This window comes from Nematolebias whitei, chromosome 9 (assembly GCF_014905685.2).
Source record: "Nematolebias whitei isolate Nwh7 chromosome 9, NemWhi1, whole genome shotgun sequence".
NCBI classification, from domain to species: Eukaryota; Metazoa; Chordata; class Actinopteri; order Cyprinodontiformes; family Rivulidae; genus Nematolebias; species Nematolebias whitei.
In genome coordinates, this window is record NC_056506.1 from 32,472,753 (window position 1) to 32,487,833 (window position 15,081).

At 37.6% G+C, this 15,081-nt stretch overlaps 1 protein-coding gene across 1 annotated transcript in view; it reads right to left on the reverse strand.

The window, feature by feature from the left end:
- Positions 1-2,132: 2,132 nt before the first annotated feature.
- The window catches only part of tnn (tenascin N), a 34,603-nt gene continuing 21,654 nt past the window's right edge, over positions 2,133-15,081 (reverse strand). Inside the window, exons 8-17 of the mRNA XM_037682223.1 lie at positions 14,462-14,725; positions 11,869-12,129; positions 11,301-11,564; positions 6,257-6,387; positions 5,266-5,404; positions 5,018-5,169; positions 3,977-4,073; positions 3,717-3,881; positions 3,326-3,489; positions 2,133-2,320 (exon numbers count right to left, since the gene is read on the reverse strand). Of these exons, the coding sequence (XP_037538151.1) occupies positions 2,171-2,320; positions 3,326-3,489; positions 3,717-3,881; positions 3,977-4,073; positions 5,018-5,169; positions 5,266-5,404; positions 6,257-6,387; positions 11,301-11,564; positions 11,869-12,129; positions 14,462-14,725 (1,787 nt within the window). The 3' untranslated portion in view covers positions 2,133-2,170. The remainder of the gene's footprint in view (positions 2,321-3,325; positions 3,490-3,716; positions 3,882-3,976; positions 4,074-5,017; positions 5,170-5,265; positions 5,405-6,256; positions 6,388-11,300; positions 11,565-11,868; positions 12,130-14,461; positions 14,726-15,081) is intronic.

Consider the following 15,081-nt stretch of genomic DNA (forward strand, 5'->3'; position numbering starts at 1 on the left):
CAGTCTTGAAACTGGAAAATGTGAAAGCCCTACGGACAGAAACTGGAAGTTGGCTCCACAAGAGAGGAGCCTGATAACTGAAAGATCTTCCATTCTGCTCTTGGAAACTTAAGGAACCACAAGTAAGCTTGCAGTCTGAGAGTGAAGTGCTCTGTGAGGAAAATATGGATCAAGAAGATCTCTAATACAAGATGGAGCTAGGTTGTTGAGGGCTTTGTAGGTTAAAAGTAAGATTTTGAATTATATTCTGAATTTGACACGGAGCCAATGGAGAGAAGCAAAAACTGGAGAGATATGATCTCTCCAACTCCAGTTAAGACTCTGGCAGCAGCATTTTGGATCAGCTAAAGATTTTTTAAATAAGTTTTTGGACACCCAGATAATAAACCATTGCAATAATCCAGTCTAGATGTGATAAATGCATGAGCCAGTTTTTTTTATCAAATGAAGAACAAAAACCTGAACAGGATCAGTTGATGAGAAATGATCACTACATCTAACACTTAGAGGAAGGAACCTTTTCTCTAAGGTTTTCCATTGAGGGTGAATGAGTGTAGTCCTCTTTCAGAGCAATGGCAGCCTCTAGCACAGGTTGGTGGCCACTGGCAGAGATATCAACTCCAGCAGCATCTGTATCTCTGCCTCAGTCTGCAGAAATCTCCAGTCCTGCTGAACCTGGTTGGTAGTAAAAAGCCAGCAGTTGGTTTTGAGTTTCCTCTTTGGTTTGTGTTCTACTTGCTGCAGCTAAATGTACACCGAGTAAGGTTTTCTGCCAATTGAGGGAAACACACAAGATCAGTGATGCTGCCTGGTATATACAGCGATGCTCGTCCAACATCAGGCTGCAAACAAGGCTTGTCCCAGGCCCCTCAAGTGATTCTGCATTCAAAGGGCAGAAACTAAAATGAACCATTTATGTTGATTTATCTTGATATGGTTTGATGAACCCCCCGTCTCCTCTTAAAGTTGTACATAGACCACAAAAATCCACTATAGTTATGTAAAAAAAAAAAAAAAAAAAACTTATTTTTTGTGTGCACACAGAGACAACAAAATAAATGAGCAGATACAATGCAGATTTATATTGTTTTAGTACTGTATGTATATTTGAATTCTCTAAGGTCCCCATAATGGCAATAAGCATTCAGATTCAGGGCTTAATAAAAACTTAAGAAACACAAATTGTTACATTTAGCTGAAAAACATACTGAATGAAATGCAGCAACCAAAAATCAATTCCGACATATCAGCTGAATGGCTGATTGATGTCTCCGTCCTTGTCACATAAAGTTTGTAATAACAATGTTAAAAAAAAAAATACAATCAGCTGAAGTCAAAGCAGTATTAATAGCTTCTGTCAGCTTTCCAGATTGGAAACAGGAGTTTGGTCACTCTGTTTCTGAGGACGGCCCGAGCAAATGTCATTCTTATTGGCATATGATGAATACAAGTCACATTGATTGATATGAGCTGTCCCCGACATATGAATGTAAAGTAGGCTACTTCAGACAGCAGTCAGTTGCTACGCTCTGGCTCGTCTCATACTATCTGATGAGACGTGACAGCGTTGGAGCCATGGTGGAAGTATAATCAATATGCTACAGGCATCGATCTTAACAGCCAACAAAAATACATTCATTAAACATAAACTTATTGTTTATTTATTTCATTTTCATTCTCTAAAAGCTTTCCTTTCTGTGACATGAAAAATAAACAGAAGACAAGTGAACTGGAGAAGCTGCCAGAAGTTTACAAAAACTCATGTAAATACAACGTTTGGCTAAAAGTTTCATTTTCTATAATCTGTTTTCTGATTTATAGTCAGGGTTTCCAATTGAACCAGTAAAACAAGATTGGTTAACATTTAATTTTCAATATATCTGATAGATTAAGGACTGTTGATGCTCTTTTCAAAACAAGTCAAAGGCAGATTTTTTTTTTCAATTGCCCACTTTTTCTAAAATTACAGGGACTTCTGATTAAAACAAAAACAGATAATAAATTAACATTGAATATATGCTTTTCTCCTATTTATCCAAAGGTGTAAAATATTTCAACCACATGTAAACCAATTGAAAAAAAATCAGCGCAGGTCATTTGTACATATTTTCAGAAATGTGTGATCAAGGGTTAGTGGATCTGATCTAATCTGTTCGTTTTGGCTGCTCTCCTATTTCTTGTGAACATTTGAGGATGTTCTTTTCTCTCTGGTCATCAGCGATCTCCTCTTCTTACTGGACACGGCTCCCACGGGTCGTATCTTCATCTCGGTGAAGTCAAGTGATGTCAGATGTCCCTTCCATGGTTCCCAGTTGACTCCCTAACAGCAAAGTGGCAGATTGAATAAGAAACAAGAAGGACAGATGAGATAAAGGTGAAAAAGAGACACAAAAAAAAAAAAAACAGATGACAGACAGGTAGGATGACCAATAAAAAAAGTAATAAGCAACAGCTTCTGGCTTCATATCATGTGAGCACAAACTTCCTTTGACTGTTATTGCGTTTTAGCGACAAACATTGGAGGAGACATCTGCAACAGCATATTATGGATAGAATCTCGACAGAAGAAGATAAATCCCCTGACATTTTCTGAAGTATCAGTCTGCCCAAGACATAATAACTGTTGTTGTTTCCCTATCAACCCAGTGGGGAAAAAAAAATAATAATAAACCACAGAAGTTTAAAGCCAGTTTGAGAAATGTGTTTTCTTATCACTCATGATGGATTCTAGTCATTTCAGCATCTTCCCAACAATCCAAACCCTAACAAGAACTGGGCTGAGAGGAAGCTGCCTTGATTACGGAGCAGGAAACAATCTCCTGGTGCGCATGTTTTTCTGTAAACAAAGCTTTAAAAGTCATTTATTTTTCTATCATTTTGAATAGTTTGATTTGTATTGTTTTAGTCTTGACAACAAAAAGATGTGAGCAAAGGCTGTATGCATTTCATACATTGTTGCATTGACGTGAAAATTATTATGCAAAACATTGAAACTCTAAATACTTAATTTAAGACATTCAAACTAAAATATGAATCAAATAAAAACAGAAACATCATTTTATTTGATGAAAAATGGCTACCCTTAAAAGGAAAGTTTGCATCATTTTTACCATATAAAAGCATTTTGATTCTTGTTTTTTTTTTTTTTCAGTTTTATTTATGAAAAGTTGACAAACTTGTCTGTTACATCCAGCTCTTGGATTTTGTTTTTCTATTCTTAAATTAATTATCATAAGTCACATTGTGTACAGCACATTTAAAGCCCAGTGTTTTCTCTGTTCATAAAGGTTTGTTGTGCTGCAGAGCTTCCACCGCGCTCACTCACCGTGCTGTGTCTGCTGTCACCCCATTTGCCGTTGAGGTTAGCCAAGTGGCAGTTCTTGTACCACCAGGCACCTCGGTGGGTCAAGGCACAGTTTCCCAGTGCAATGTCATTATCTAAATCAATGGTTGTCCAGGGTCGTCCTTCATGGTAGGTCATGGCATCACCTGAACATCATTAACAAAAGTGTTACAAGTGATTCTCTCACTGAGTTAAAAATGTTGAATTTAATTCCTTTAATACTCCACAACACTATACTTAATACTGTTTATGGGATGCTCTATCTGTTATGTTTCTGTACAAGCATTGTATACCTCTTTGTATACATTTTAGAAAGCCAAAGTATTTTTTTTAAAGCAGCTCTTGTAGCAATGACAATCTGAGTCTAACCCACCTGCTGTCCCTCTATATTTGCCAATAGTGAGCTTGAACTTCTGCTTGACCGGTGCAATCTTAAACTTGTCATAGACAGCGTAGGCCCTCTCTGAGCCCAGACCCAAATCAAACCGCAGCTCATACTGAGTCGGAGTGTTGGTTAGCTCATAAATCTTCTCCAAACCTGCAGCAGCACACAGAAAAACAGAGGATAAACACTGAATATGTGCACATTTTGCTGTCTGTAGAAACACCCCTAAACATCAGTGCAATGCTCACCAAGCCAGAACTCCTCTGTCAAGTTACCAAAACCTGCTATGTACTGCTTCCAGCGTTTCATGAAGTCCAGCTTGCCAGTGTTACGGCGCTGGAGCACCTGACAGCAGCAAGCACAAGATTTCACAGACAGATGTTACACGAGTAATACAAGAAATTTGCTTAAAAGGGTTTCTATACTCATTATGGCAGGAGTAGTAACCAAACATTATTATTTTTGAGTATTTAAAAAAATTTAGCATTGTGCTTTAATTATGCTGGAATAAAAACAATAAGATAAAAAAAAAAGTCGAAACTGAAGAGAGGCCAAGATAACATTATGTTAAGTGTCGAGAGGACATAATAAAGATTTTCAGACAATAATAACTTCCTTCAATTTTTTAAAAGATACAATGTAATTTCTGGACTATTGCGTGCACCTGAATATAAGCCCCACCCGCTAAATTTAAAAAGAAAATTTAAATTTCACGTAGTCCGCACTTGTCTATAAGCTGCAGGTCTTCATGTTGTAACATGAGATATTTAAACAGAAAGTTTTTTTTTTTTTTTTTTTTTTACTATTAATACGTATCAGTAACACACACAAATACAGTAAAGATTTAGTTTTTTTTCTGAACAGTGCATGTAACACGTCTGATTAAAAATATTAAAAATACAATAGTCTACCAGGAAGTCATTGATTGCCACCCCACAAGCGAGACGTGTATTGGGCAGCTATGAGAACGCCTGGGTGTAACGAAGCTAAATGTTTTGGTATCATGAAACTCGTTAGCCCATCAAAAAATAAATAAAACAATTGCTGCAGCATTGTATAAGCCGCAGTGTTCAAAGTGTGTGAAAAAAGTAGCGGCTTATAGTCCAGAAATTATGGTATCAAAACTTATAGGCATATTTAGAACTGACAGGAGGAAAAAAACAGGAATATTTCATTCCACTGAGCTGTTCATACTATAATCTCTATACACTATTACCAAATAAACAATGATATTGACATAATGGGAGAAAACTATATCTTATTCTGAAGTGCTGATCAATAAATCATACCAGCCAGCCGCCTCCATCGGTGTGCATGTCGCAAAATGCTTCTACTGGTTTCGACCGGTTGTTGTTAATGTAGACGGTGTAGATGCCACTGTTTGAGTTGCCATTCTTCAGGATCTGGACACAGTCCACGGGGAAGGAGTGCTGCATGCCAACTAATGAAGAGGTGTGACAATGTGACATAGAAAACAATCAACTAGTGAAAGAGACGAGCAGGTTAATGTTCATGTAGGTGTAAATACACTACAGACCAGTTTTGAAGATTGTCTCTACCATCTTGCTCCTTTTGTAGCCTCTGTAGGCAACAATGGTCACAATATATCTCTTTCCCATCTCTAGGCTGGATGCAGTGAAGCTTTTTTGGTTGGCTGCAAGCTTCCTTTCAACAATCTGATCACCACACAAAAAGCAGAAATGACCTTGATGAACCCTCAGTTTAATATAATTTCACGTATTGTATTATAATCTCTATATGATTACATGCCTTTCGTTAAGTTCACGATGAACAAGAAATAATTTGAATTTAATGGTTTTGAGAGCAGGCAGCACGGTGGCGCAACTGGTAGAGCTGCTGCCTCTCAGCGAGCAGGTCCCTGGTTCAAACCCCGGTCCAGGGGCCTTTCTGGGTGGAGTTTGCATGTTCTCTCCGTGCATGCGTGGGTTTTCTCCGGGTACTCCGGTTTCCTCCCACAGTCCAAAAACATGCATGTTAGGCTGATTGGTAACTCTAAATTGTCCCTAGGTGTGAGTGAGAGAGTGAATGGTTGTTTGTCTCGTTTGTCTCTATGTGGCCCTGTGATGGACTTGCGACCCGTCCAGGGTGTACCCCGCCCCTCGCACAGTGATTGCTGGACATGGGCACCAGCGACCCCCGTGACCCAAAATGGAATAAGCGGGTAAAGAAAATGGATGGATGGATGGATGGTTTTGAGAGCTGTTAGATTCATTAGCTGACTTGTTTTGTTTGTGGCCACAAGAGGTCACTACTCTACAGTGCTTAAATTCAACATGTGACATTTAGTTGTTTATTTCTTTCCTTTTTAAAGTTAATTCAACATTTTGTTTAACTTAGATGAATTTGTGCGTTTTTCTGTCTATGCACTCCCACTAGATCACACACCTCATCATTTTAATTGAAATAACATACAATAATCCTAAAGAAAAGAACAAACTTGTGATGATTTATACTTATTAAAAGACATTTATTTTTGTGCACTGACGGCTACTCTATTTGTGCATTACCTCTAATTTCCCTTCTTCGTCTCTGTAGGTGAGGATGTAACCATCGATCTTTGCCAGAGGAGGAATCCAGCTTAAAGAGGCAGAATCCGCTTGCACGTTTGAAGCTTTAAGGTTCTTTGGGGAATCAATATCTGTGGATATGAATGTTAATCAGAGCACGTTATAGCACAAAATTATTAATTTATTATTTAACACATCTTATAATATCATTGTTGTGCAAGTGAAGGCTATTTTGTTTCTTTTGTTGTTATGGCTATGTCACTGCAACACTAAAGTAGTTAAAGTTTTTGACATTTCCAATCCCCCTTTAGGTCCTAGAGTGATTGCTTGAATGCATATTGAGTATTTCTCCATAAGAAACATGTGAAAGACTATAAATATCACCAGAGATTATTGCCGTCTGCCTGCTCGGTTCTAATTTGCAGATAGGCTGGCAGCTGCCCTCCTATAATGAAATACTTTGAGATTATGAATTGAAACCGATCTTTTTATTTTCAGCTTTTCCCTCTTCAGGGGTCACCACAGCGAGTCATCCTCCTCCATCTCACTCTGTCCTCTGCATCCTCTGTTGTTACTCCAACTACCTCCATGTCTCTAACTTAGAACTGAAACAGATGTTGAAAGAAAAAACTTTGGCCACCTACTGCACAAGATATTAAAAAATATATATCGCCAGAAGGTGAAAAATTGACTAAAATGTTGTAATGATCAACTATCAGGATTGTTACTGTGAGGAAAAAAAATCACTTGTCACGGCTGAATAAAGCAAAAAAGAATGAGTTCCTCTGCATTATAGTGTGTTGGTGGAAATAAATAAATGTTCCCAAGAAAGCTTCAAAGGAGTGTTGTTGATTTGAAAGGGTTCTGACATATTAATGGCGCATGTCATTTGGTCAGTTAAAGTCCAAAATGTATAAACACATGCTTTTTCCCCTCTGCCAGAAGATTTTGATGCTATAACTTTTCCTTTTGAACCTAGCACAGCGCTGCTCTGAGGCCAGCGATGGGAATTACGATGAGAAAAGTTTATGATACAAAACTCAGCTTTATTGAAAAGGATCTAGCATTCACTTAAAGCTCCCAGGAGATTTTACAGATCGTCTAGCTAACACAAAGATAGCCCTGTTTCAGCCTGCTCACATGTGCTGCTTCTTTTCTTTTATTTATTTGATTATTTTACCACTTCCAGGGTGTTCAGATGTGAACAGTGACCTGCTTTCGCCTGTGGGACGTAATCTTTGGTAAAACAGAAGTTTTGATGACTTTTTAAGAAATTTGTAGTTTTAATTAATCTAAGCTTTAATTGTTTAAATGTATAAATTGCCCTCGGGTGTTTAAAAAAGTCATAGGTACACAGTGTGTGCAACTCATCAGAAGAGTAAACTTATTTTTTTTTATTGTATTCTGCTGAAATGTACTGGTTTATTTTATTTTTTTTTTTTTTATTGTTTTATTTATTTATTTGTTTATTTATTTTTATTCAAAGCCTAAAACTCACAAGACTGCATTGGCTCTGCCTTCAAAATTACCCTGATTGTAAGGAACTGTCATCATCGGTGTAAAACTAACATATTTTTATTAACAAAAATTCAGCAATACTCTGTTTGAGCTCAATTATGCAAAACCTTGCATTGGGCTGCATTATAAGAGTTAGCTTAAATCTAACACATTGCACAACTTATAAATACCTGGAGAGTAAAAACATTAATATAAAATGTATTTGGTGTTTTCTTAGTAATCTTACTCAAATAGCCAATCCTTTCGGGGGGTCCCAAATATGTTTGAAACATTTTTGTAAATCCAATTATTTAGATTTGTGAACATCTTCCAGTTGAATTGATTTGGTGTATTTTACACCATATGCATATAATTTTTTATTTATTTTTATTTTTTGCAGTGCATTTCTTCTCAACATTGGCAGTAATGGTCCTCTCCTTTCTGAGTCACCAAACACATGCAAAATTGAAATTCATTGCTGAACATGACACAGTGCCACTTGTCATCAGTCCATGCCTTCCAGTTACAGCACCCCTCCAAATGCAGCCACGTCTACTCTGGTCATAACATTAGCCTACACGGGACAAGGAACCAGCAGTCTGGTTGATGACAGACATTAAAACATGATGCAAACAAACACAGGCCGTTGTAAAAAAAATCCAATACCTGTGTTCTGATAGGAGGTGCAGGTTTTATAGGGTTCCATAAACTTGGCGTGATTTGTCTTGGGCAACTAAAAACGTAACGTGTGAGTGTCCTCATTTACCCTTTGGTTCAAGTATGCAGTTGTTGTGACATCTGTCCCACAGATCAGGCTCAATTGGACCACTTGGCCTTGTGAAAACCTGAAATGCTACAGCTATCAAACTCCATCATGTGCAGGCTGTCCAATGCTACGATATATCTCTATGTCTGCTAACCTTCACTCACTGTTGACTATAAAAGAAGGGTCCAATTAAAAACTGCCTGATAATACTGTATTAACTTGTCTCAGCTTTTGTTCAACTCTTCCCAGTCATCATATTCCCCTTGATGGCTCAGTGTAAAGAACTCCAGGCCTCAGGCTTGTCAGCACAACGGAGTCAACATTTCTTCCCTAGAACTCTCAGATGGTTTGTAGTTTTGGATGTAGCTGTTGATTACGTCTGGACAGACCGGCGATAGCTGAAACTGGAATCTGGTTTATCTTCAATTAAGAGGTTTTAAAAAAACAAAATCAGTTTTAAAGGAAGATGTTGGTGGAAGCAGTTTAATACACAACTCGTGCAAAACTACAAGGTGGGTTGTTTCATATTTTTGTTGTTTGGCTTTTTCTATATTTTTTCATTATTAGGAACAGGTTCAAAGTTCTGTGTTGACAGTCTAAGTGTGAGTGAATTGAACGATCTGAGGTGGCAGGAAGATTAATGACTGTTGCCAGCAGCAGTATATGCCAAATGGGTCTCAGCAATTTGTTTTTTATTGGATCTGTAGAATCACGATGACAAACCAAGCTAGACAAGTTTAATAACTTTTACTATCACACACTGATATGGTTCTAGCAAAGCTTGAAAGAATATGCATAGAGTGAACTTGTTGGGAGGGTTGGTGAGTGGAAGACAAACAGACAGATTTTGATGAAGGGGAAGCCTTGCTCTGAATGTGGATCATCTTAATGAAAGAGTGAAAGTAATAGCATGAGGTAAAGCTACGGTCAAAGCAATTTCACATAGAAGTTGTGGTTTGATGAATAAATTACTGCAAATGTGTCAGTTGGTGTTAATGTGTAGATAGTTGAAAGGCTTTGACTCCTTGAACGCAGTTTTCAGTCTGTGGTTCACATGCTCTAACAAACTTTAAGGGGTAAAAAAACACATTCTTAGATGAAAAAGTCTGAAGTCAAATTCACCAACAAGAACAAATGATCTGTTGATCAGAGAACACTAAAAATAGAGTGGGTTTATTTAAATAAGAAATGAAAGCACATGCTTTGGTTACTGGGAACATAATGTGGTTACATGCTACTGTCAGTACATACTGAGCTTGCATGGACCTTCTTAAGGAGAGATGTTGCTAACAGTTGCTAAGGTTTTCCAGCTTTTGCAATCTGCTTTTAACATCATCCAGTCAGATTTGTTCCATCTCAAACGTGTCCTAAATTTAGACAAAACCAAAGGGATGTTGTTTTCAAACAGGAAGTCGGTCCCAGCAGTTCTTCCTCTGATTTTATCCTTGAATGGTGTTCCCATTGAGTTTGTCGATTCCTACAAATATTTGAGTATCTTGGTCGACTCGCATCTCTCTTTTAAGCTTCACGTGGAAAACCTAGTAACTAAACTGAAAGTTAAATTGGGTTTCTTTTTCAGAAATAGATCCTGTTTAACTCTGAATGCTAGAAAACGCCTTGTATCTGTGACTTTCCTCTCCTACATTGACTACGGTGACATTATTTACATGAACGCTCCTACAAGCACCCTGCAGTTGTTCTTGCTGTCTATCATGGTGCACTAAGTCAGAGTCAGAGTCAGAGTTTCTTTATTGTCATTCGCACCTCATGTGGTACATGTGGTGGAGCGAAATTATGTACACAGGGTCCCAGTTACATCCAACAATAAAATGTATAAGAAAAACAGTAATAACATCTAAGATATGAACTAAGAAATGCATCAACTAAATATACACTAAGCACTCATAACATAAAACATTGAACATCACCACAAACATGACACTAAGATTCATAACTGGCTGTAACTACTGTACCCACCATTGCACCCTATATTCACTGTTTAACTGGTCATCATTAACTTCACACAGACTCTCTTACTGGTACATTTTCATCTTTAAATCACTTCTTGGTCTGCTGCCTTCATACATCTCCTACATGTCTCTGTGTGAGTGCAGCTACAGCGTGCGCTCTCAGGACATTATTACCTGCAGTGTTCCCTCAGTGCGGACTGAACTAAACAAAAGGGCCTTCTCCTACTCCGCTCCTGTTTCCTGGAATATCTTGCAAAAAGATGTGAAGCTCTCAACCTTGACCTCTCTAAGTGGCTTCAAACATCTGTTAAGTTCCTGGGAAAAACTAATGCAAACAAGTTCCTGTTTTTAGTTTTCTACATCACCTTACAACCTAGCTGTTTTTGTTTAATTTTTGTAATACCATCTTCTTTCATTTGTTCTTCTGAATTTTTATGCTTTCTTTTACGATTGTCTACTGTTGTCTTTGTTGTCTTTTGTTGTCATCGCTCTTTGTTAAAATCAGGCCCCACTTGTAAATGAGTCCCTGAGGCTCAATGGGACTAACCTGTATAAGTAAAAGTTGAATGAACGTTGTCACTCATTAGGGAAAAGTACGCATCAGTTTTTTCTCCTCATGATTCAAAGAAGATGGAAAAAAAGATGAATGAACTTATGGAAGAAGATTCTTATCAATACATATTTGTTTCTAGTGTGTTAAAGGGAGACTCCTTACAGTTAAAAAGAACTGTATGCTGCTTTAAGTCTTTGATGCTCTAAAATAGACATAACACTCAACAGATTTATTCTAAGAAAGTGTGACATTTGACACCTGTTTCAGCTTGTGTTGAGATCCTCCTGCTGGTTTTGTTCCCTTTGACGGCCCTGATGTACACAGTGTAGAGAAGTGCTGGCTTCAACCCAGTCAGCACATAGGAAGTGCTATTTGGCCCCAAATGTATTTCTTCACTAGAGCCGTCAGGGTGGGTGTAAGTTAGGATGTAGCCATCAACTTCTGCCTGGACTGGATTCCATGAGATGGTAAAGCTGGACTCTGTTTCGTCTCGGACTACGAGGTTAGCTGGAGCATCCAGTTCTGGAGGGAGATGTTTGTGGATGGCATTAAACAATGCGACTTAAACAATAGATCACTCAATTAGGGCAACAATTGCTGATTTTCACTAAAAGAATGTGAACGTTAGCTTAGTAAAATCTTCATGTGGTACGGAAGCATTTTGTCTTTTGTCTAACTTCTTATGCATCTATATATCGTTCTCTTTAACATAACTTTATCATGATAAAATCAGAAAAAGTTTTTTTTCTGCCAAATTTGCTCAGTTCATCGTAAACCATTCAGATGAGATGCTTCATTTCTAAATAGAAAGTTGTCAGTCTGAGACCTGTCTCGGCTTGAGTTGAGATCTTCCTGCTGGCTTTGCTCCCTTTAGCAGCCCAGACATAGATGGTGTAGATGACCCCTGGCTTAAGGTTGGTCAGCACATAAGAGCTGTCAGATCCAACAAGGATTTCCTCACTTAAGCCCTCAAAGGAGCTATAGGTCAGCAAGTAGCTATCGATGTCTGCCTGGGTGTGATCCCAGCTCAGTCTGAAGCTGGAGTCTGTCTCTTCTTTGACCAAGAGGTTAGTAGGAGCATCCAGCTCTGCATGGGAAGTTACAGTCAGTACACACATTACTATATTTAGAGCAGAAAAGCAGGAGTGCATGGTTGATAAAGATCAGCAGCACATACAGTAGATGAAACCACTTAATATAGTAAATAAGGTTACCGTAATTTGTGTTTTGTTTCAAACAATTTCTTTAATTTCAGCGTACATATCTACGTTTTCAGTGATTTCGTTTTGTCTTCCAGTGTTTCTGTTTCTTAGTTATTTTATATTTCTGCATTTTGTTCAGTCAGACAGCTGACAGTTTCTGTTTCCCTTCTATAGATTTTCTTTAGCATTTGTCTATGCCCGTCACTCATCTGCTGTTAATTTATACCCATCCCAGCTGCTTCCTTTTACTAATCACTTCACCCAGTACTATTTCTGATGCATGTGTGTGTGTTTAGTGTAAGATCGTTGTATGTAAAGTCACATCTGTCTTGGTGGGTTTATTTTCACTTAATAAAGAACCTATTTTGGGTTTAAACATGTCTGACTGCAGCCCCTTTGGGTCCTAACAACCAACAATGTTCATTACAGTTTAAACTACATTGATGATTACAGCTGGTTTTTATCGTAAGATCTTTCTGTTTTCATTAAATATGAGAATGAAGTGGCCTTGCTGGTTAAAATAATGAGTTTATTTTGTATGTGACTGCTTTTTTTTAATGTTTGAATACCATAAAATGTGTCTTTAAAAATACCAAATTGTTGCACAACATTAAAGCTGGTTTGGGACCTATTCTAAATTTTGATTTGCTTTTATGCTATAATTTTATTAATGTAGATATTTTATTGTCCATAAAACATTGTTTATTCTTGGACAGAATATATTGGTAATCAGATACTGTATACTGATGATGAAAAACAAGTTTAAATATCCAGCTTGTCAAAAGAGACGATCTGAGGTGAAATAATTTGCTCTAATAGAGAGAAGCCTTGTTTAAATGAGAGGATGGACTTGTGCAATTTTTTAAATGGTCGTTAAGATTTGTGTTTAATGACTTTTCTTTTTCCATAAATTATGCTATTTGTCTTTGTAGGAGTTGGTGAATCTTCCCTCTGGAGAGCCCACCAGAGCAAGACAAATGAAGGGAAGTACACTTAATCTTTATTAAGAGATTCTACAAAGTTATTTTCTGGATTTGATATCTTATTATTAATGAAATGCTGCAAGACACAGTTTGCAGTCATTTGCATACCTTGGCTGAATCTTGTAAAAAGGTCAGATAAAGTTTCATCCTCCTACATCGATCTTTGTCAAAGTTTAACGTGAGACGTTCTATTCCTGCAGCGTGATGTATGAATGAGCTCATTGGAGCTAACGTGTCTGTAATCCCCATTGAAAGAAACCAAGAAAGCAAAAAAAACAAACATTTGAAAAACATCCAAAGCTATACAAAAAAAAAAGCAGCTGTAAATCGTTTGCATCAACTGCTCCTGTGTTATTTCCCAAACAGTATCAAACATTTGGACTCACATTGTTGGTAAAAGTCAGTTTAATCTGAATAGTTATGAAAAATATTATTCCATGGTTTGATGCTGCTGTACAACCGGGTCTTCCCAGCTTCTTGGATAAATGCCAGTGAGTAGTCAGAGTTTATTTTTCCCACTGACTATCTTCCAAAGCATAAATGCAAGCAGACAGCAACAGCTGCTAAGTCCAATAACAGGCAGCTTAAAAAGCAGCAGAACATCAAAGACCAAAGAGGCAGAAGAGCTGACTGTTGACCAAGCAAAATTGTCTCTTTTCAGACCTTTTACAGACATTAGGACTCAGGCTTAGGTGAAGAGCAGTTAAATAGGGAATCCATCCGAATTGTGTTAAATACTATTTTTCACACAGAGTTGAAGTCTCCTCCACTGCAATTTGGATTACCAGAAGTTAATGTGGTTGATATAAAATGTCAGCATTAATGCATTTTTCCTTTTACCATCACAAAAAGTGAAGAAAATGATTAAATAATTAGGCAAAAAAAAAATCAAATCAAATGATTTATGCATTAAGAACTATTTGTAGGAAGAATGTTCTGCACAGAGCAGCACACAAAAATGAAACTTCAAACATTTCTCTTTATAAGCTATAAAGTTGTGCTTTTGAACAACTTTAAACCCTAAGAATCACAAACATCGTGCTGTAAATGCAAAAACTGAGAAGTTCCTTAAATATATATACCTTAAATGTATTATATTGGTTTTATATTGGTGTGCTAAGATTTTTGTGTCATATCTTTGTGAATGACCCCAGCTGGCCCCTTGTCACCAGAGCTTAAAGCTCATAAACAATATAAATACTTCAATGAGCTGAAGGCCTCATTCAAAGTTTACCTGTTTCAGCTTCGGTTGAACTCCTGCTGCTGACTTGGTCTCCTCTGAAGGCCCAGATGTAGATAGTGTGAAGGACACCAGGCCTCAAGCCTACCAGCCTGTAAGAGGTGCTATCACGTCCAACAGGGATGTCTGGACTGGAGCCTCCAGCAGAGGTGTAGCTCAACATGTAGCCCTCGATTTTAGCCTGGACCTGATCCCAGGAGACGGTTGCTGTGTCTTCAGTTACTTCAGTGGTGACAATGTTTGTTGGAGCGTCGATTTCTGATGCAGGAAAGGTACAAAAATGACCAAGAAGTGAAATGGAGAAATTACAAGGTCAAAACAATGTTGTGTATTTTCCACAAGAAACTCAAACTGCCATAAGGGAATCAAAAATAAAAAGGACAAGACACAACTCAAATGTATGAAATGATTATTTTCAAAATGAAAAACTGAAAAGACTGGGAACCGGTTTTGAACTGGTTAGAGAACTGAAGCCTAAGAAGAAACAGGTTGAAAAGCAACATCTTGCAAAAAAAACAAGTAAACAATTTTTAAAAAAAATTGCATGATGCCAACATATAAAAAGTGAGGAAGACGTGGATCGCTTTTCATATTTTTACATGTTCTGAACTAAA